This window comes from Ictalurus punctatus, chromosome 14 (assembly GCF_001660625.3).
Source record: "Ictalurus punctatus breed USDA103 chromosome 14, Coco_2.0, whole genome shotgun sequence".
In the NCBI taxonomy this organism is placed as follows: domain Eukaryota; kingdom Metazoa; phylum Chordata; class Actinopteri; order Siluriformes; family Ictaluridae; genus Ictalurus; species Ictalurus punctatus.
This window is the reverse complement of record NC_030429.2, coordinates 18,431,478-18,454,613: the sequence shown is the minus strand read 5'-3', so window position 1 is coordinate 18,454,613 and position 23,136 is coordinate 18,431,478. Positions and strand designations below refer to the sequence as shown.

Sequence of the window (23,136 nt, the reverse complement as noted above, 5' to 3'; positions counted from 1 at the left end):
TAATAAAATAAACTATTAAATCATATATAAAAAATTGCCATGTATTTCACTACCGAATGGGCCCATACACAATATATGCGATCATTTAAAGCTCAATAGCATTTGAGGGGAATGATGTACAGTCACAAAACCAACTGGAAAGTGTTTGACTAGGTGTCAGGTATGACACACACCTTTTAGATGTTTGATATTTAACCCTACAATTCATTAACCAAAAAAACCTTCACCAATGCATAAAGGGGGTCAAAATGACCTGTACTGGATTGAATGGTTTTCTTCAAAAAATAGATAAAATGATGGTATATTTTGTGTATGAGCCCATTCTGCAGTGAAATTCATGTCCAATTTAAATGTGATTTAATAGCTCAATTTAATAAATATCAAAAATCTAAGAGGTGTGCATTATACCTGACACCTACATGGACACTTTACAGTTGGTTATATGACTGTAAGTCATTCCCTTCAAATGCTATTGAAGTTAGAATCGTATATAACAATGTCGTATGTAACTTTAGAGACGGTCCCTTAATTTCCGCATATCTGCGAATATCGAACGTCCAACTTCAAACCAATTTTATTCCAGTCTACAAAACTACTTATATAAGAGTGAAGTGGAAGACAAAGTCATCTATTACAGTGTTGTGTCCTTGTCTGATATACTGCTCGAAGCATCATCCATCCATCCATTTTCTGTACCTTATCCTACACAGACAGGTCGCGGGGAGCCTGGAGCTTATCCCAGAGAGCTCAGGGCACAAGGTGATGGGTTGGCACCCCGTCCATCACAGGGCGCAATCGCACAGGTATTCACATAGGGACACTATGGACACTTTTTGGAGATGCCAATTAGCCAACAACGCATGTCTTTGGACTGCGGGAGGAAACCGGAGTACCCGGAGGAAACCCTTGAGGCAAGGGGAGAACATGCGAACTCCACACATGCCTGGCAGAGGTGGGATTCAAAACCCCCAACCCCAGAGGTGTGAGGCTAACCCGCCATGCCCCCTCTAAGCATTGTCTTACGGTGCATTTTTACTACAGTAATTATAATAATCATAATAATAATAACAATAATAATAATAATATAATCTTGACAGGCATCAATTAAGCAAAATGCTCAGCATGGGTTATACAGGTTGAGGAGATCCAGAGGAGAGCAACACTTGCCAGAACTGAACCATTTAGAACTTAACGTTAATTTTTTAAACAATTATATTAGTTCATGAATGTAGTTTGTGTGTGTGTGTGTGTGTGTGTGTGATTGTATGCTCTCCCCGTGCTCCGGGGTTATGTCTGTGTACTCTGGTTTCCTCCACCGGTCCAAAAACATGCATTTTATGCTGATTGGCATCTCTAAATTGTCCATGGTGTGTGAACGTACGATTGCTTGGGCCCTGTGATGGGTTGGCACCCTGTCCAAGGTGCGCCGCCGAGTTCCCTGGGAAAGGCTCCAGGTTCCACCATGACCCTGTGTAAGATAAGCGATATGGAAAATGGACGGATGGTCACATGGTAATTGCTGGACATTTTTACAGGCACATCACTTCAATTTTAGAGTATCTTTATGAATCATAGCTAGAGTGAAAAAGTTCATGCAGCAATAAAAATGAATCTGATGATCATTTAACTAATGTTGGCACAATATTTATTCTAACATTGTGACTGATTATGGCTTTTTAAAAATAAACAGCGACATAATGGTCTAAACAATATTAGTAATGAATTAAGGTTAGGGTTAGTATGCATTTGTGTTGGCTATAATATAAAGGGCATTGTGTTAACCTATAAAAACAAACTCTTCAGTGATATTGCACGAGCCTCTACGCACATAACTCCATTAGGTTTTGAGATGGACCATAACGCTGTGTGGAATGATCTGATTTTCCATGACTTTCTCTTATGCTTCAAATCTGGTCCATTCTCCCTATGCAGATCCTTATTATTTCAGAGTGTACCACTGTGTTCTGTCCTGATATGTCTCACCATAAGTTAAGTGGATAGAATATATGTAACTTTTATTATACAATAAGCTAAGCCCCTGTGAACACGGTAGGACATAAATGACCTAAAAAACCTGGTTTATATTGGGTAGCCTTTAACACATTCATTCAGACAGGAAGGGAGATAATTGCATGACCAGGACTAAACTGTACGCCCACTACACTCCTGTATTTCTCCATCTAAAGAGCTTCTGCAAATAAAATTCATCTAGTGTGAAGATCCTGTCTCCAGATTTACCCTTGCACCCTTAGCATCCGGCTGAAGAGTTGTTCTGGTGAAAAAGACAGCAGCTGTATATTAGAATCCCCTGGACAAATACTGAAACATACACTATATGAAGTCTAAAAGGGTGATGATTGTATAGAAATATCGATTGTACGTGGCGTTAGATAATAAATTGATACTATTCCTTGTGATCAATCACTAATTTCAATATCAGTTCATCTCAAAAGACACGCAAAGGACAATTTCAAGATCTATCTTTATTTCATACAGATAGCAGCACATTTTTACAGAAATAGAACTGCAAGAGTATACAAATTCAGGGGTGTACTGGTTTAAAGCAAAAGACAAGTATAGTTATTATGTTAACTGTTGTTACTTCACATGGACTGAAAAGTAAACGGTTATCCCTGTGACTTCTAGGGTAAGTAATATTCACAGCAAACAAACCACAGTAAAAAAAAATGCATATGAAGAAAATGAACACTTAAAAACAACTCGGGACAAAACACAAACTGCTGCGGAGTGATGAAAGCGCTCGAAGATTTCCGTCAAAACCATTTCACACAAACTAACAATCAAATGCATGTTGATTTTTTTTTTCCTGTTCTGTACCTTGTCCTAGCAAAAAATAAAATAATAAAAAAAAAAATAATAATATTATAATAAGATGCAACCAACAGTCCAAGTAAAGTGGTGGAGCTGCATAGCAGTTTCATGACAGAAAGCTCAAATGCATCTCTGCATTCGGATTAGACAACATGTCGACAAGACAGTTAAACATGGAACTAGAATACATTTCTAACTTTTTGGATTCTTTGAAAGTGGAACTAAAAACTCAGAAAGGTTTATTTCGTTAAAAAGATACTTTAGAAGTAAGGGGAGGACGGACGGGTTTTTAAAAAGGCACAACGTACTTCCAATAAAAATAGCACAATCCAACAGAACATGAGTTGTATGCATAACAAAATGTATGCATAAGATAAGCATTTTATGTAGCTCTTACAATGATGGACTGTGAAGAAACGCTGTTTTTTTTTTTATTCTGTGTCTGATTATTATCTCTTATATGACACGGCCTTTCGACCCAAGATTTTAAAAAGAACAAAAACAACAACAAAAAAAAGTCACAAAAACTCAAATAATTCATTAAAAAAAAAAAAAAATAAAAAAAAGTGTTTTGCTGCCATATTCTAAAAACAATAAGGTGTCGTTTAATTGGTCCTTAATTAGATGTAGTGTGAAACCTATGTCTCTACACCATGAGGTAAAAACACATTCACTCTGAAATCAGAGTTACCATTTAGTTTGTGCATGGAACACAAGCTCCAAATCATAAGCCTGTATAAAAACCTCTTGTATTTATTTATCAGGTCTAATTAGAATATTTGAATTTTATATGACGCACAGAAGGTCTGCTTCATAGCACAGTGACAAGACGACAAAAAAAAAAAAACATCTCTTTCGTGACACAATGCATGAAGTACTGCAGAAGGGACACACAATTCAATATTTTTGAAATGTACACAGTACATTTAGTAATTTCAGACTTACAAAAATACTGTATGTATGGCTCACTTAATGTGTGTTTATAAAAACAAACAAACAGATTTTTCTACATAGACAGCAAAACACACACCAAACCAAGATCACGCCGAGGAAAACAACGCACTACAACTACAGTGTTCTTTTTACAGAGTTTGCGGCAAGTGTTAAATACATCATTAGATGTCAATGACTATACAATTATGGACAAATAAGGGAAACAAAGGTAAATAAATCATACATAATGCAAATGTATTTGTGGAGGAATTTACATGTCTAGAGACCAAAATTTATCTGCATGTGAACATTGTCAAAGCAAAAGGTGCTTGTGGAATTGAAAAACACTGATTTTTTTTCTTAAATAATGGGAAACTGTAAACCTTTATGATTGTGGGGAAGTTGTCATCTAACAAAACGAAAATAATCAAAAAGTCTGCCACTAAGAGTAAACAGGTCAGTAACCGCAGAGAAAGCAGGGACCAAAAATAAAAACCATGACCACAAGCTTTAGAAACAAAGCATTTTGTAATAATCTCAGTCCAAACGTTGATATAACAATGGTTATTTATGTCATTAATGTAAACAAAGTAGCACCACTATGCCGATGTGTTTTTAAAAATAAACCCTGTACAACTTCATTTCCCAAATCCAACATAACAAATGAATGAAACGATGTTCAATCAACATTTCACATTAATAAACCTTTCCAGTAGCTAGTGCCCAATTGAACGGTATCTCTAATGTGTTTAATATAAAAACATGGATTGAAACTCATGTAACATAGTACAAATATCAATACACTATTTGCTTCTATTAAACACAAAACACACACACACACACACAGAGACACACAGTATACACACTATGTCATGGGCATGCATATCAATAGCTTGGTGGAATATCCTGAAACTGACACGAAATATTCCATCTAAACAGATCACTGCTTAAGATTTTGGACAATGCCAACAAATTAGTAACATTTCCTTATTTTGTTTATTTATTTATTTACTTACTTATTTATTTATAACACCTTGCTATTTATTACATACTATACACTGGACAATAATTGGAGTTTTAGGGCAGTCCACCAGGCTAGCTTATATATGTATCGGACACATCATCATTATTTAACAATGTACACAAGTGATATAACATGTCCATGACAGGAATGACTAAAGATGGACCGCTTTTATTTCTTTATAAAATATATTAGATGACAATCAAAAATATCATTTATACAAATATATACAGTAAATGTCATAGAATGTATGGATCGAGACTAACGAGGACGCTTGCACACAATCATCTAGGAAAAAAAGAAAAAAAAAAGAAAGCAGTAACCATGGCAACATCGTTATATCGGTTAATATGAAAACGGATCAGTAAATATGACTGAGCTGGTACAAAATAGAGGATCTTTTGGGAAAGACTATAAAAAAGAGGCAAGTATGGATACAAATGGTTCGAAAGCTAAAAAGCATGTAACTCACTTCAAAAACTCAATAAAGTGCTAAACACACCATCTAAAAATTCACAGACAATGTATTAGTCCGATGTGTTATATCAGATCGACAACAGTTTCGCTAGATAAGTTGCGTCAGCTTCTGTCAGACAGATGGATAACAAGAAACAGAATTTGTCAACATGACATATACCGCCGAAATATGAAATGCCATGACAGATCACAACACTGACTTGACGAAACATTTTGTTGGCCCCAATTATTTGGTTCCATGATTATATCCGCCTGTAACAGCCTAAACAATCCATTAAACATGTAATAAAGGCTTTAAAAAGTTTGATCCTTCAAGTTGTCGAAGTCACGCTTGTGACTTTTTAAATATTTTTTACTGTTCTAAGAAGTCCCTAGGAAGCATCTTCCCTTGTTCCTCAAACTGCTCTAGTAGTTCATCAATCTTCTCGCTGAGGCTGCTGGACTGGTCTAGTAAACTATGAATCTGTGCACTGGACTGAAGCTGATTCTGGTTGTGATCTGATCTAGGATGCCCCATGGTGACAAGTTGGTCCGTCAACGCAGGACCAGGAGGGGTTAATAACGGACCACATTCTGGCAAACAGAATGAAAAATAGGCTTGGTGAAATTATCAAAAATACCCTGATTATATTCAAATTCATTTTAAGGTACATTTTTAAAAATCAATCGTTCTTTAAAATGTAAACGTCATCACAAAGTGGACTTACCAGTGGGGATTTCAAAAATAAATAGGCCTGTTTGTCCTGGCTGTCCAGGCTGGTTCAGGGTTCCCCCTAAAGCGGTCTGAAAAAGCGAATCTGGAGTCTGTTGACTGGATGCGGCCGAGGAGCTCTGCAACCCTCCGAGTGTCACTCCACTCTGCCCACTAAAAATGGCAGTTCCTGTAGCAGTCTGAGGTAACTCTTGAGAGCCCACACCACTTTGGAGTGCTGAAATGGCTGCCTGTGGCAAAAAAATATTAACGGTGCCCTGGTCTGCGGAAGGGACAGAGGCACAGTTGCTAGCACTTGGGACAACCTGCATAAGCTGCTGGTCCTGAAAGAGTCCTGGCTGGGTTGTAGGCATGCTGGCAGACGAGTGACCCACAACAGAGGTCTCATCTTGAAAAGACATCGGTTCGGTTGAATCTTGCTGAGTCACGTTCACCACACTAGCTTGGGGAAAAAGAATCTGTGGACTTTGTGTTGATTGTGATGGAGAGACTGTAGATTGACTTGTGGAGTTGTCTGCTGTAATATTACCAGCCATCGGGACAACCTGCATGGGTTGCTGGTCCTGAAAGATGTTTTGCGGCAGTGAGTTGCCACCCATTGGACCCTGGTTCTGGGTACTGAACAGGAGAGTCTGAGGGAGGTCTTGAGGGTTAACAGAAGTAGCACAGAACAGTAAGCCAGGCTGTGGTTGCTGCTGGCCCTGACTTTGGGATATTGTAGTAATATTCTGGAATAGTGCAGCTTGCTGAGGTGTTGGTATTTGCTGAGACTGGGAAGAGTGCTGTTCCATTGGAGTGGACAACTGGGGTTGTCCCTGAAAAAGTGACACTGATTGGGTTGCTGAGGTTGACGTTTCCATGGGAGTGAGAAAAGCGATTTGTTGCTGTTGTTGATTTTGAGAATTGTTGGATGTTATTTGGCTATGCAGGACACCCTGAGAAATGAACAGGGTAGTTGAGGGAGCCTGTTGCTCAGAAGATAAGTTAGTGCTTGTCAGCATCGTCACTGTATTGGGAAATAAAGTAGGTTGAACCTGGGTCGCTTTCGAAGTACCAAAAAGCCCTGTCTGTGGTTCTTGTGTGTCTGTAATAGGTGTATGACTCTGAAACAGCTGCTGGGGAGGTGAGGTTTGGGAGGATGGCTGCTGAAGAAAGCTGGATGTCTGAATAGTCAGTAGCCCCCTGGCCTGTTGAAAAAGTGCTTGCTGCTGTGGCTGTGGGGATGAATTCTGGAGAAAACCATCAGATGGCTGTGACAAGGAGCCATCTATCTGTCCGGTGCTTTGATGCTCAGACATTTGATCCTGTGGTACAGGGAAACTCGGTGTGCACTGCATGGGAATCTGTGGCTGTAAGAGTTCTGATTGCAACTGTTCCAAGACCTCTTGATGTTGTTGCTCTTGTTGAAGTTTCTCTAGATTCTGCTGATGCTGCTGTTGCTGTTGCAGATTATCAAGTACTTTCTGATGCTGAATATTCACCAAAGAGTTTTGTTGCTGAATGTCCCCAAGAACCTTCTGGTGCTGCAGGTTTTCCAGAACTTTCTGATGTGACTGTTGTTGTTGCAGATTTCCAAGAGTTTGTTGCTGAAAGTTCACCAAGACCTTTTGTTGCTGTTGCAGATTGTTCAAGACTGTTTGTTGATGCTGCAGATCAACTAGAGCTTTCTGATGCTGTTGCTGCAGATTATGCAGTATATTGTGTTCTTGTTGCTGCTGCTGTTGATTGGTCAACGTGTTCTCATTGCCACCCAGCCTTAAACTGTTCATGTTTTCCTGGACATGTTGCTGGAGGTTTTCAGGAGAAGGGTTTGAATCATAAAGCACAGAATTGAGTTGCTGTTGTTCTTGCAACTCCCTAACAGCTCTTTCCAGCTGTGCTACCTCATCTTGAGGTAAAATGGTCTGGACCTGGGGTTGCTGGGAAGCGGGAGGCCTAGACTCCATCCCCACTACCACCATTCCTGTGCCATCTGGACTGTTGTCTTCTGGAGACAAAGTCTCAGGGGTTTCCCTCAAGAACTGCTGAGGGACCTGTGGGGGCACAGGCTGAAGAACTGTGGTGTCTTCTGACAAGGAGACTTGAAAGGATGGTGTAGGGGGTATATCCTGTTTCTGAATTGTCGTAAGGGGCTCTGGAGGTGCAAACATTGTTGGCACTGATTGTTGAGATTCAACAGATGGCAGAGACACAGGGCTAGGAAAGGATTTGCTGCTAGTAGGAAGGATGGTGGTTATTTCCAAAATCTGTTGGTCTGAATTAAGGACCTCTGCAGGCTGGATCAAAAATGAAAGTTTAAATATTTAGTTAAAAAGTTAAAACGCCAAAATTTTATTATTAAAATTGAATTGTAAAAGTAATTTACAGTTCACCTTAAAAATGTTAGACGTCGTAGAGTTGGTAGAGATTTCCATTGGGGTTACTTCTTCCCTTTTGACTATGGAGATCATTGGGGCCATCAATGTACTGTTAAGACTATTGGTGCCAGTTTGCATTGCTACAAACATAAGTGAAAACAAACGTGAACATCATAAACAAAGCGGTAAACTTCTGACTAAGCCGAAGAACGCACACAATTATCGTATTTGTGAATCTCACACCATTTATCTGCTCTTCAAACGTGCAAGGCTTGGCTGTTACTGACAGCTCTGACTTCACAGGAACATCAACTTTTTCTGCATGACAAAAGAAAGTCTTATCAGATATCAGAGATATCGGACAACCTGCTCAAAATGGTACATGCATTAAATTATTAACCATATGCAAGTTTCACATTCAGTTAATAAACTCTTGACAAACCTGGCTGAGGAGTATAGGTGAAAGGCTGGAGCTCATGTGTTCTTCCTGCATTTGTTAACACAGAGATTCTAACTGATACAGGTGAGGTCACCGTCAGGTCATGATAAGGAGGCACCTTTACCACTAGGTGATTCTGGTTGAAATAAGAAAAGTAAAATAATCTAAATAAACATGCACCATTGCATATTGTATTATTTGGGGCAGTTGCACCTACTTGATGGAAAAGTTCCATGTCAATCTCTGCTTCAGCCTGCCATGAGCTATCATCTGAGGCAAAAGCAGAAATTGTTTTGTTTTTAATATTACTTCCAAGCAAAAAAAAAAAACCAACAAAACAAAAACAAATGAATAACATAGGAGATGACTGGATTGGGTGCAAAGACATTTCATAAACTAGGAATCAACACCAGATACCTGTGCCAAGTTCCTGAAAAATAACTTTAGTTCCCTTAAGGAAGTTCTTGCCAATAATGAAGACCTCCTCTCCTCCAGTCACCGAGCAGGTATGAAGACTCTTTTTGAGAATTTCAGGCACTCCAGCAGGTTGGGCTGTACAGTAATAACACAAACTCTATCAGCTAGCGAACTGGACATGTGCATACTTCAGGAAGATTTATAGAACACAGCGGTACATTATCTTAGGAGCTTTCACACAAACTCTTAATATACTCACTACAGAGGATTGGTGAAGAAAGGGTCTGCAGTGTGAGGACAGAGCCGTCTGGTCTAGGGATGTTAACCCTGAATGCTAAACGAGCCCTCGTACTTTTCTTTTTAGAGCCAGCCACTCCTATTCTGGCTTCAACATCTGCATTCCTCAATTTCAATATCCCAACACAGTCCACCCTGCAGAGGTTAAAAATAAATAAAAATACCCTGGTTTAGTCCCACTACTGCAGGATTCTAAAAATAAATAAATCATTCTCCAGGAAAATACTACAGAACTTCCAGACAAAAAGAAATCAAAAAAATTCTCACGCTAAAGTCATGGAGTTGCTCGGCTCAAGGTTCACTTCAATAACCGTGGTCCCATCAATATCCACTTCTTTACAGGCCGTCGTGTTACGTCCGGTCACTCTACATGCTTGATAGAAGCCATGTGGTTTTACTCGCCCAGCATCATTAGCCACAAACACTTGGAGAACAACTGGTTCATTCACACCTTCTAGCTAGAAGAAGAAAACAGTACGTCCATGAACACTTATCTTCATGTGCATTTTAATTTAAAGATGCTGGTGTTCTTCCATGGAAAGCTTCTAAATTAAAAATAATAATAATAATGAATCGGAGTTGCTTCTTACTTTGACGGTGGGGAAGCCTTGCTGTGTACGGTCTTTGACAGATCCTCTGCTGCCCTCTGTAAGGTATCGTGCACGGTGTTGTGTTTCAGGCTGTACCAGAATCTTTAATTCTTTCCCCTCACTCTTTTGTGGATACTGTGTTGAAAGAATTCCACCTTTCTGACTGCCAGCCACCTCCAGAGTACTACAGAAAAAGAGCATAAAGAACATATTTTAACAAAACCAAATCTGGAAACTATAGGATGGTGAACTGATAAGATACATCCCCCCCTTTTTTACTTTATTTAATGAAGATGTTAAAAAGACCCCAATATAACTGTAAGCTTTTACAGCTCAACCCCTTCATGGCAAGCATCTTTAGTACTTAGTAGAGCACCCTTTTGCTGTTATGACCTGCTGCAAACGAGATGCATAGCTTCTGGCAGCATTCCTGAAGAATCTTAGCTCATTACTCATGAGCAATGGCCTCCAGTTCAGTAATATTGTTGGGTTTGGGTCTTCAAATCCCACCAGAGATTTTCTATGGGGTTCAAGTCAGGTGACGGTGATGGCCCTGTAATCTTCCAGGACTTCTTCTGAAAACAAGCCTTGGTGGAATTTGAGGTATGCTTGGGATCATTGTCCTGTTGGAAGGTCCAATGACAAGCTTCAGCTTCCTCACAGTCTTGCCTTCCACATGCTGCAGGTTTCCAGTGCCAGAGGATGCAAAGCAGCCCCAGAGAATCACGAGCCACCACCATGCTGGACTGTGGACAGAGTGTTCTTTCTTCATTCTTCTTTGTCCAGATACACCGCCAATCCATCAAGATGAAAAGTTCCAGAATCCCAAAACTTCTGTGGCTTATTTATACGATTTTGAGCGACTTTTCTTGTGCTATTGGGTCGGTAGTGGTGTACGTCTTGGAATTCTGGCATGGAAACCTTCTGTGCTTAGTACATGCCTTACTGTGCTCACTGAAACCTCAGTGCTTGTTTCCACCAAGTCTTGCTGCAGGTCTTTTGCACTCACTCGAGGGTTTTTCACAACCTGCCTTCTCAAAAATCTGGTTGCAGCCATTGATAGTTTCCTTTTTTCTGCCCTGTCCAGGTATTTCATATATTTTCTAGCCAGTTCAGGTATTTCATGTGTTCCAGCTCAAGCAAACCTGGTGCACCTAACAAAGCCCTTGATTAGTTGCATCAGGTGTGCTTGAGAAAACATCTGTTTAGATTATTTGTGCTGTTGTGAGGGATTCTATTCAGGGGGTTGAATCATTTTGAAACTGGAGAAGTCATTATAAGTTACATTTTCAGTTGAATTTGGGGAAACCACTTGAAGCATTTGTTGTGTTGAACTATTTAAATTGCTTTTGTTTGATTTGTTCATTGCAAACAGCTGAAAGTATGTACATTTTGACAATAAACCTGATTGTAATGGGGGCGGAATAATTCTGATTGCAACTGCATATAAAAGACCTCATCAGACCTGCAAAACTTGCATAGGTGCTCTGAATTTTAACATCAGAGTACGCTGGAAGGTGTTCCAAAACACTCCAAAAGTTCTCAAACAATTGCGAAGGGGGCCCAATACAGATAGATAGATAGATAGATAGATAGATACATACATACATACATGTCCCCCCCCCACCCCACCCAAGTCAGTGACTATACCTTCCTCCAAAACAAAGGCAAAATTTTGTCACAACGTTTTCCCCATACATGGAAACGTGCTGCATAAATGCGTGTACATGGAAGTGATTCTGAAGCTTGTGGCCAGAAAAGGGCCACAGAGCATCTGAAACTATGAAGCATCTATTCTTATTCCTAGAAAATGGGAATAAGCTGCTGATCAGATCTTATTTTCTAACAAGTGCTTCTACATCACTGAGTTTAAATTCAGATGTCTGTTGAGCCAAATCTTGCTACCAGTTGACTCAGAAAAGGTGGTAGTAATAGTAAATGACTCCACACTAATTTGAAACTAACTACTTTCAGAATATGGTTTAGAAATCACTTTATACACTCAGTCATAATCAAACTTTAGTTGAGCTGGCGCAACTGGCCCCTGTCTTATCCATAACCAGTGCCAAAGCTCAGCTTAACCATCTTGTGAGTTTTAAAGAACTTGGCTGCAAAACATTTATACACGCTACTGAATATCAAAAAGTCAGATTGAGAAACCGTAAAGTTAACTCACCTCCCTTTGAGACTGCCCTTTCCTTCAGAACCGAGCTGTGAAAGTACAAAGTGTGGAGCTTTAGCGCTGTCAGCGTCAAACACATCCATGGTTGATTCATCCCTGGCCACAGGCTTCGAGCCTGGCCTCTGGCGGGGTGTTCGCTTACGAGATTTCCGAGGAACCTCAGTGTTATCGTTATATGAACTGCTGCTCAGCATGCTAAAGTTTGAAACAGAGTCGTCCATCCATATGCTGCCACTCTGCTCAGAGTCTGGGTTGAGCGCTACCTCGTCCTGGCAGGACATGCGGCTGTCGTCCAGCAGGTCTTCTGGAGGTGGAGAGATGTTGAGTACAGTGCGTCGCTTTGAGGGTGTCATCTGGCTCTGATGGGCTGCTGCTCCGACACCATCGTTCCCAGCAGTCCCACTGATACCAGAAGTCGAACCAGGCTCCGCTCCCAGCACCTCGACAGGGAGACAGTGGAGCCTGGAAGACTGCTCTGGAGCTGAAGTAGCACAGTGCATGCTGGGACAGGAAGAAGCACTGCTGTGCCCTCCAGGGGAGGATGAAACAACACAGGCGGTGGCTGCATCTGTAGTGTGCACAATGCGGAGAGTTAATAATGCTCATTACTACAAAACTGGCTAGCAGTCCCGATCAAGCAGTGCAATTTGTGCATGATTTTGCCCTAACCCGATAGGCCAATTTTATCCAAATTGAAAACAGCAATAATATCAGGCCAATCATTTATAAATTTCATGTTGTTTTTTTCCTTTTCCTTTCTAGCCATCAATGAATACATGTGTGTGCAAAGAAATTTCTTATTCTATCATTACTGCATGTAATTCTATCATAAATTCCAGTCTATGGCCTAAATGTTAAAAAAAAATATGAAATCCTGTGCAATGTAAACATGCGTAAGGCATACACAGCATGTATAATTGCTATCGCATAACTAACCGCTGAACTAATCTACACAACCTATCAAAACAAATGGACTCCAATTATAATTTTCAGGTGTCAGCTAATGCATGCCAATTGGAGGATTTGGTTGGGACTGAGCATAGCCATGGAGACAGAATAAACAAGCTTCTGACCTACGAAGCAGAGAACTGCAGACCATTTTATAAGCAGACTCTCCCTGTTTCAGAGGGAACTCCCTGGAATAAAAACGACAAATGACAGCAAAAGAGCAGTAAGTGCTGGTCAAAAGGTCAGCCAATGTCAATATCAGCAAATTTTGGTCAATTAGTCATTTTGTGCACAAATCAATGCTGGTATTAACCAGAGCACATGGTACCAAAAACAAATTTTGGTCAAAGAAAATAAATAAATGAATAAATAAATTCACAGAGCCAGCATTAAATCTTCCAGTAGTGTCCCAGTAATTCTCGGAATTTTAACTCTGATTTGTCATCTTGTATGTGGTATACCTAAAATGTATTGACCCAAAAGAGATCCTAATATGCACAGCCCCGTTTTATGCTCAGATTCCTGTATAAGCAGAAAGCAGCTGAGCAGGAACTTTTCAAAATATAACCCTCCACCACTGCGCTGACTGATTCTTAGACTAGAGAACATACAGTTCTTAGGAGATGGGAGAAGAGCAGAAGAAAATCCCTTAAAGAATGCATCTTAAGGCAAAACTCCTGCATGCTTTCTCTGAATGAATTTTTAAAGTTAATAATAGTCAAAGGTGGCAAGTGTTAGTAAAGTCTTCTGGGGTCACCTTAATTATGACTTTCTTTTTGGTGGGCACATGCCAGAAAAGTGGTCTGGGCAAAAAACCAGGAAACAACTCTTGCTCACTGAGAGCAATAACAGGAAATTCTTTAAACATTTTCATGGTTTTATTGGAGGGAGTCAACTGAATGCGGTTACAGAACTGAAAAAGTAAACTGATAGGTTTCCAAATACCTGTGAAAAGAAACAGACCTTTGCGGGGGTAGGGGGAAGCAAAGGTATGCAAATGAATAGTTAAAAAAATAATGTTTGGAAATGTTAGCAAATGCAAGGTTATGAACTTTGAGGGATGGACTGGCGAAATAAATCAAGAGCAAAGCAGAATGCTAGTGGTGGAAATGAGGTCAGTTGCATGCATGTTAAAAACTCTGACAAAAGTGAACAGAAGGCAGCAGTGATATAAATAAGTGATCAAGATTGATTAGGAGGGAGAAAACTGGATGAGTCACTTTTTCAGGGCAACAAAAGAGATAAGATGGTAGTAGGAAAAGTAGTACAGAAAGTAGTCTACCTGAGGCCACGGCAGCAGAGGGAAGAGGGCCTGCCTCTCCACCACTCTTCTGACTCATGCTGTGGCTGTCCTGTGAGGCTAGAGGAAGCTGAAGTTCTTTAGGCAGGAGGTCATACACTGACTCTGAAATATGCAAAATATGGATGTGAGCAAGTAAGAGTGTGTGTGTCAGGAACTGTATGTGTGTGTTTCCTGCGTAGGGTTTCCAATTTTGCAGAACTGTACTTTTTCTCCACACATACAGACATTTGATACTATTATAAACAACTCAATATTACTCATTCATTCAATCAAGCCTAACCTGGGGAATTTCAGTCTTCTTATTATTCGCCTCAGTCCGGCTAAAATATTAAATCCATTAAATCCATTTAATTGAACGGAGTTTATCTTTTTAGAAAGCTGAAGTATAAAAAGAGGAGCAGCAGTTAACAATCCACAAACTGTTCTCAGGCTCCTCCCCTTTGATTTGCGATTGCTTGATTTGAACCGAGCAAAGCGTTTCCAGAAATGTTCATACCGAGAGACCGCTCAGTGCACTGCCACACGATCTCTCTGCTCGCTGCTGGTGACTAATAAAAGTCTTTCGTGTAGCCCTCGTCTAATTGGCTAAATGCACTTCATGTGAGCTTTGTTGAACTTCTGATGCCACGCAGTAAACCAAAAATACTCTTTGGCAGAAGTTGGAACTACACGCGAGGTGGAATTATGTGCATGTCTTACAAGTAAGCTAGACAGGAAGTACATCTGGTAATGTTGTGGCCTTCTCTAATGCCACGGCAATGCAGCAGGTTAAACACATCTCACTCACAGCCCACCCAACCCGGCTAACAGCGTCATTACTGTACTAGCCAACGATCCGCTTTAACATCAAGCTAGCTTTACCTCGATTCCATCCTACTGCTTATCTTCAAGTCTCCTACTTTAACTACAAACAAGCTTGTATTTTCAGAACATAAAAGATCAGTGAGAGGTTACATGTGGTTTGCACACACATGTAGCGTTGCATAAGGACAGAGAGAGGGGAGTATAATGACACCACCAACCAGGAATGAAAATAAGTTTTAAAGGATACATTTAAAATGTAAGTTTCACCTTAGTATTTTAAAGAAAAAATAGTCTGTTTTGTAATAGTATATGCATAGATCGGAGAAGGGAGGAGAGGTGATGGGGAGAGGGGGGGAGAGTGAGAGAGAGAGAGAGCAAGAGCATGAGAGAGAGTGTGAGAGAGAGAGGGAACGTGAAAGAGAGTGTGAGAGTGAGGGAGTGTGAGAGAGAGAGTGAGTGAGAGAGTGAAAGAGAATAAAGAAGAGCCCAACTTTGCACCAAGTAAGAGTGAGCTTCCAAGTATTGTGGTACATGTCAATTCAAACATTTCACATTTTAATCTACCCTACCTCCTGACCAAACACTGTTCATTTCCTGATAGAAAGAGAGGTCTCCCCCCCCCCCCCCCCCCCCCCACACACACACACACACACACACACACACACTTTCCTCATTGTTTGTACATCATACAGTCTTATTAGAAGCTGAGCCCCCCTAAGGGCTAAACTCTACTAGAAATAAACAACACCTGCCTGGGTAGATCAGGATAATGATAACTGTAGAGAAAACACTACAGTAAAACTATTTAAATAAAAAAAGTACAGAAAATAAAACATTAATCATAACATCAATAATAACCAAGAACAAAAGTATAAGCATCCACGCAATAAGAGACTCTGTTTTCTAACTGATGGATGGTCTGTTCGGGCTGGAGGAGGCATCCAGTGCAGCACTGCTCAAACATTTCTCTCTAGATCATTTTATGTCTAGAAGTTGGGACATGAACAGTATTTAAAAATCACACTGGTTTTGGCATTTAGTATCAGATTTTGCCCAAGACGAGCCCTCTTCGATTCAGGTGCGTCAAACGTGAACAGAAAAAAAGGTCTCGTTTTCCAACAAACATCACTGCGAAAGACCGTGCACAACAATTTCGTGCAATTGTGATTTCGCCAATTCAAGAAGTTTTCCACAACAAGAAAGAAATAAATAAAACTAAATAAAAATGAATAAATAAAGCACAAAAAAAAAAAAAAGCTGCATCGCAAATTTTGAAAGAAAAAAAAAAAAGCCGCAGCAAAATCAAACCTTTTTGGTCACAAAAAAAGTGTCATGAAATCCTGTATGGACTGATGATTCTAAATGTAAAATGCGATTTGGAGAAGGCTACATCAAAGCTTGGCTTTGTTTGTTTTTTTTTTTGTTTTTTTTAAATGTTAAAGGTTTAACAGTTAAAACCAATCATAAACGGATATGCTATCCCACGTATTAGAGGATAACCTGAATAAACTGCTCAGCTGATTACATTTGAACTGTTATAACACACTACAACAGGTTTGATTATTTACATACATTATATACAGTATAGCGAGACAAATCAACATTACAGCAGTCGAACCCCACTTGTGATGACCTGTGACAACTATGAGGCTATACAGGTATTACATGATTACACGTGCTACATGCAAAACACAGTATGGCTGAAGAGAAGCTCAGGAAAATGTCATTCAACTCAAAGAAATGACTAAACTCACCGTTCTAATAGGACAAGGCCCTGAATTTGGTGAACAGACGTGTCCACTTCAGACCGGGTCCGTGTGTGGTTCAAACATACAGGGCTGCTGGTCTTTGTGGAATAGCGTAGTAGACTGTAGGTACTGGGGTTGGGATGGCAGGAGGTCATGAGGGTGTTTCCAAATGTGCAAATCATACATATTCATAAGCATTTAAAGGAGCATAATAATCCATGTATTATTCAATGATTTGAAGAGTTTAAATAACACCTTCATGGGTACTTATGAAACAAAACTCGGTGGGCTTTTGAAAGATATCATTTAGAGAATTTTTTTAATAAAATTACCCCTCGTAGCATTAATTCATTTTTCATTCATCATCAGTAACTGCTTTTTCCTGATCAGTGTCGGGATCTGGAGCCTATTCCGGGAACACGCCAGTCCATTCCCACACACGTTCACACCTGCAGAAATTTACATCCTGTCCACTTTTGGTGTTAACACGCGTCCTGGGCGATCGGGACACATAGCCGTTCACACCTGGCGTTAAGGACGTGTCTTCATTCACCACTTGTATAAGGCTGTCGAGCATATTCAATACATCTTCGGCTGCATTTATTTTCAGTCAGACATGCCCTATGAATCATATCGTGTTTGTTTGTTTGTATTAAAAGTTTATTGCCATACCAGCTTCAATGACTATTTCATGGCAAACACAGATATTACTCAAACATTCAGCTAATATAAATAATCTAACAATTCTAACCAGATCTCGTATCTGTACGCACCACTTCATACGGTTTAATCACACGGTATGCTAACGAAACATATAAATGAATGACAGATGAGACGACAAATGAAGTTTGAAAAGCAGCTGCTGTTTTAGCGTCACTATTATCCATTAGACTAGCGCCGGAGAGATCTACCATTCAGAGGGATTTCCAGACAGTCAATGACGCAGTCAATCAGTCGGTCCATCGGAGCTGTGCGGAATGCATCAAGACGTGTTCGCGTTCATACAGCAAATGCGATGTGGCCATACGCATCCCTGATCACCTATGGACGTGGGTTGAGTGATCGGATCACAATGCGTCCCAGAGACACCTCTGATCCCGTTCACACCTGTACTTATTGCTGTCCACTTGTGATCTGATCACCCAGGACGCATTTCAATGCCAGTTGTAAACGAGGCTGTAGAGTCGCCAGTCCGCCTACCTGCATGTTTTTGGCAGGGGAGGGGAAACTGGAGAACCCAGAGGAAACTGATGCGAACACAGGGAGAACGTGTGAAACTTCACACAGACAGTAACCCAAGCTCAGGATCGAACCCAGGCCTAGCGCTGTGAAGCAGCAATAGTGAGGCCCACTGTGCCACCGCACCGTGCCACTACAACAGCATAACAGAGTGTGTGATACTGCTTTTATACAACAGCTCTATTAAAACAGGAAATTTCACATGGCCAAATTTTTTGTTTATTTTTGCTTCCATTAACAAAATTAGTTCTCAAAGAAGCCACAGCTGGAGAGAGTGCCACGTGACTGACTGATTGACTGACAGCCAGACTGAGAGACACAAGGAAGTGTAGTAGCGGCTTCGATGTGATCAACTTTTGTAGAATTGTAATTTTACTCGTGAACACGTACAAGTGGAGTGCTAAAGAGCCAGCGCTGTTATTCTATATCTGTATATCAGCACGCTTGGGACGCACTTGCCCTATCAAATTAGTGAACCCGAACTACCTGTTGTACAATCCAGAATTTCATCAATAAATAATTTTATACAACACTTGTCTGAGAAGTGTCTGTTCCATAACCATGAAAAGAATAAAAAATAAGGTTTGTAAAGGGAATAGTGTGCAGGAAGACTTTTCTTCATTCCTTATATAATTTATACTACATAACAATAACAAAAATTTCCATTCCCTTACTTTATTTTTCCACATTTCATATACACCTCTCTAAAACGTGTCAAAAGGCAAATCGTCACAAAGCTTCTCCTCTCTTTTGCAAGGAGTTGAGGGTAATATTATAAATAAATAAATAAATAAATAAATAAATAAATAAATAAATAAACAAAAAAACAAACAAAGTGTCCACGGATCCACACTGAGAAACTCTACTGGAGATAGTAGACCATTCAGGTACCTCTGAAAACTCATTTCAACATACTACGATCTGGACACACTATAACCACGTTTCCAACGAATTTACCCAGAACAAAAAGTCCCAAGAACTTTTTTCAAGGGACCAGTTGGTTCCTCCAGACCTTAGTTGTGTGCATTTCCATAGCGGTCTAAAGTGCCGTGAAGATTATACAAATAAGTCCAGTGACATACGACTGCGCGCGACAAGCCCTCGGTGAGGACATGAAGCCTTGAATTTTAATGATGTAAAATGTTTGCTCGGCTCATAAAAACATGTAGCAGGCTCTGAATGGAACACAAACCTTTGAACAGTTAATAAATTTTTTTTTTAAATAAAATAAAATAAAATAAATAAATAATACATTCATTCATTAAGAGTCTGCCTTCTCACTGCTGCGGCCCGGGGTTCGATTCCCACTCGGGGGATAAACTATTATTTTTTTATTTTTGGCTAAAGGTTCATGTTTTAAAAACGGACGATCTATTTTCTGAAATCTGATAACGACACCGCAACAAGCATGGAGGAGATTCGAGCTGTACTGCTGTTGATTGTGATGATAAAGAGGAAATCGAGAAAACGCCGGAGAAGAGATGAGCAGTGGTGGTAAAGCCAATCCAGAGTGCTCGTAACGCTGGATTAAAGTAAGAAAAGGGATTTTATCAGCTATGGTGGAGGTGACCGAGATGAACAGGCACACACACAAGCCTCACACTCTGCACTGTTTTCCTGTGTGAACAACACCCAGCTCGCTAAACCCACTTGATATGTTTAATATATACTTTTTCACTGAGGGTCGCCGTTTCCAGTTCCTGTTGTATTTCGTCCTCGGCATGAATACTCAATAAGGCCTGAACCTCATCGTCGGCCCATCAGTCAGATTTTTTCAGAAACTCCACTGTGTTGATTCGAATCGTAATAAACACTTGTTACTGTACGCACCGCAACAGACTTAAAAATGGTGGCTGAAATAAAATAATGCTGAGTGCATTCAACCAATCAGCATGTTCAGAGCCTGAGTCCCACCCCACAAAGTTCTTGAACTTTGAAAAAGTACCACCTCTCCAGGAGGGACTTTACGAGGGGGAAATATTTTACCCGGAACTCAACTTAGAACCTGGTCCCACTGAATACCTCCAAAAGTCCCTAGTTCCTGCGGTGGAAACTTATTTATCATCTCATGCTTAAAAGTTGGTCACTCTCAATAAAGGTTAAGAACCGCTGCTGTAGAACATCTCCGCGTCTCAATTCACCTACTACCCGTACTAAATACGATCATAAATTCTAAATAGAGTTGAGAATTAGTGTGTCCCAAATCGTAGTACGGTACCCAAAGGTACCCGGGTGGTCTACTATTTCCAGTAGTTTTTCAAACGTGTGGATCTGTGGACACTTTTTCAGCAAATATTGCCCACAATTCCTTGCGTGAGGGAGGAGGAGCTTTGTGACCATTTGCTTTGCCGAATTCGAGGAAGCGTTTTGGAGAAGTGTAAATGAAATGTGGAAAAAATAAATCAAGGGAATGATGAATTTAATTTAATAGTAGAAATGATAAGGAATAATTAATGAAGAAAAGCCGAAATGCGACGAGGAGTTTGTTTACAGCGTCGGTGTTCTCTCTTCTGGGCAACAACGTTCTCTTCAGTTACATGGGCTTCAGATGAAAACTTGAGCAGCTGACTTGGTGCTTCGCTTCCCTATCAGGCAACAACTTCAAAGGCAGCATCTGCGCACGAAGGCACCTCTGGAAACACCTCCCGAAACAGTCTCGGACAGGCTTCTGAGTCAGCTTAATGTAATGTCGTTGCTAGGTTACCAGCTGCTCATTACTGCCACCTGGTGTATTCAGTGTAGCATTTCAGTGTTTGAGTACTTGCATACTCTTACTACACACTCAAAAGTATCTACTTTTTGTTCACAAAAAATATAAATAAATTACTTTGTTAAAAATACATCATATAAGAATGGCAGTTGGGACGCAGGGAAAGAACCACCTTCAGGGAGGTGGGACATAGAGAGATCTATAGGGACATTTAATCTAGAGAGCATTTCATTGGACAAACACAAGACCATTACTGGAATGTGTCATCAAAAATGTTAAGTGTCTCCCAGAAGTGACAAATGGTACAATTAAAAAGCTATTTTGGGCTGGGTTTTTTTTAGATAAAAGATATACTATTATACTGTCTAAAGGACAAATCTCTGAAACACCTATTTAGGTTTCACCAAGTACACAGTAAAATCCTAACACCCGCACACTAACCCCTCCAACCCCCACTAACCACCCCCACACACCCCAAACTCACCCCCCCCACACACTTACCCACACTGCCCCCCCCCACACACACGTACCCACACCAACCCTCCCATACACCCACACTAACCCCCACACACACACACCCCCAAACACACACTTACCCACACTAAACCCCCCCCCCCCCCCACACACACACACACACAACCACACCAAGACACACAGTAACCCACACACTACCCCCCCACACACAAACCCACACTAACCCCCCCCACACACACTACCCCCCCACACACACACTACCCCCCCACACACTACCCCCCCCCCACACACACACAACCACACCAAGACACACAGTAACCCACACACTACCCCCCCTACACACAAACCCACACTAACCCCCCCCCACACACACTACCCCCCACACACACACTACCCCCCCACACACACACTAACCCACACTAACCCCCCACACACACCCCGCCAACCAACCCCCCCACCCCCCCCACCCCATCCAAACACACACCCCCAACCAAACACACCCCCCCCAGTTCAGTGTCTCTGCTCTCACACACTGCTATAGAGCTTCATGACTGTGACATGGTTGGTGCTGCTCTAAACAAACAAGTCTACAACTTTTATTCATATTCAGAAAGATATACTTCTTTAATTAATGTCTCCTGTGTGTAATCTCTGTTCAAGGTTAAATATTAAACACAAGTCCTTGGCCTTAATGAAGTACGGTAGAACTGTCACCGAAACAAACTGCACTGAAGTGTAAGAAAACAAAAACACACCGCCGCCGTCAGGCAACACACACACACACACACACACACACACACACAGGCTACAGTGAGCTAGCGAGCTAACTAGCTGCTCATACAGGCTAAGTATTACCATAATCCTGCATTCCTAGATGGATTTAGTCTATCAGTAATAAAATATCCCCAAGGACAGCACGCTTACCTTTGGAATACAGAGATCTGGGTGAACTGAGGTCGATATCCGTGTTTAGAAGCGCTATGAAATCAGAGGGCATACTAACTTAGCGAGGTTAGCGGTGTGGTTAGCCCAGTGCCTAGTGAGAGCAGGGCTAACGGCTTCTCCCACCCCTTCCAGGCGGATAACTCAATGGGAAAGTGGCTGCCGAGGCCAAGCTAGGCAAGCGAGGACACTGTTTCAGGCATAAATATACTTCATAAGTCCATTAAAACCCGGACTGCATGTATTCAGTACACTGAAACGAGCACTTTGCAGTTTCTCTTCACCCATCTGACTAGCTAGTTAGCCATAAAACAGCCATTCACCGTTTCCTGAACGACTCCGCCCCCTTCACGCGCATGCGCACGAGCACGAGCTCGGTGGTCTGTCTGCGGTATGGGTCACGGCATGACGCTGAAATGCAGCTGTTTTGCATGTTTATCTTTTTTATTATTCTTATTATAGTCTTCTTCTTATACTATACTCGCGTTCTCTGGATGTATGGACTAATAAACCTTTCTGTTGCCCAGATTTATATGAGGTGATGTGACGATTTACATCGATAAAACAAAGCTTCTAGAGGACAAGCCCAAAACGCATACTTGGGTTCATCATGAGTTCACACCTTCTTTAGATTTTCCCCCCTCTCAAAATTGGATTTTAACGCGCCTCCATCCATCCTGTTTAATGAAGAAATACACTCACCGTCCACTT

At 40.9% G+C, this 23,136-nt stretch overlaps 1 protein-coding gene across 6 annotated transcripts; it reads right to left on the bottom strand.

Moving 5' to 3' along the window:
* Window positions 1–2,464: 2,464 nt before the first annotated feature.
* nfat5a (nuclear factor of activated T cells 5a) lies at window positions 2,465–22,765 on the bottom strand. Of its 6 annotated transcripts, none has more exons than XM_053685883.1 (14): window positions 22,408–22,765; window positions 17,067–17,189; window positions 14,488–14,610; window positions 12,252–12,825; window positions 10,076–10,259; window positions 9,753–9,943; window positions 9,448–9,620; window positions 9,189–9,323; window positions 8,989–9,041; window positions 8,775–8,907; window positions 8,576–8,650; window positions 8,348–8,472; window positions 5,971–8,251; window positions 2,465–5,836 (listed from the first exon to the last, which is right to left on the bottom strand). In XM_053685883.1, the coding sequence occupies exons 3-14, from the start codon at window positions 14,543–14,545 to the stop codon at window positions 5,616–5,618; spliced, it is 4,203 nt and encodes a 1,400-aa protein (XP_053541858.1). In that variant the 5' UTR covers window positions 14,546–14,610; window positions 17,067–17,189; window positions 22,408–22,765; the 3' UTR covers window positions 2,465–5,615. The 6 variants fall into 6 exon arrangements, with proteins under 6 accessions (XP_053541858.1, XP_053541859.1, XP_017340570.1 ...); XM_053685884.1 differs by lacking the exon at window positions 22,408–22,765 and adding an exon at window positions 17,393–21,459; XM_017485081.3 differs by lacking the exon at window positions 17,067–17,189.
* Window positions 22,766–23,136: the final 371 nt, after the last annotated feature.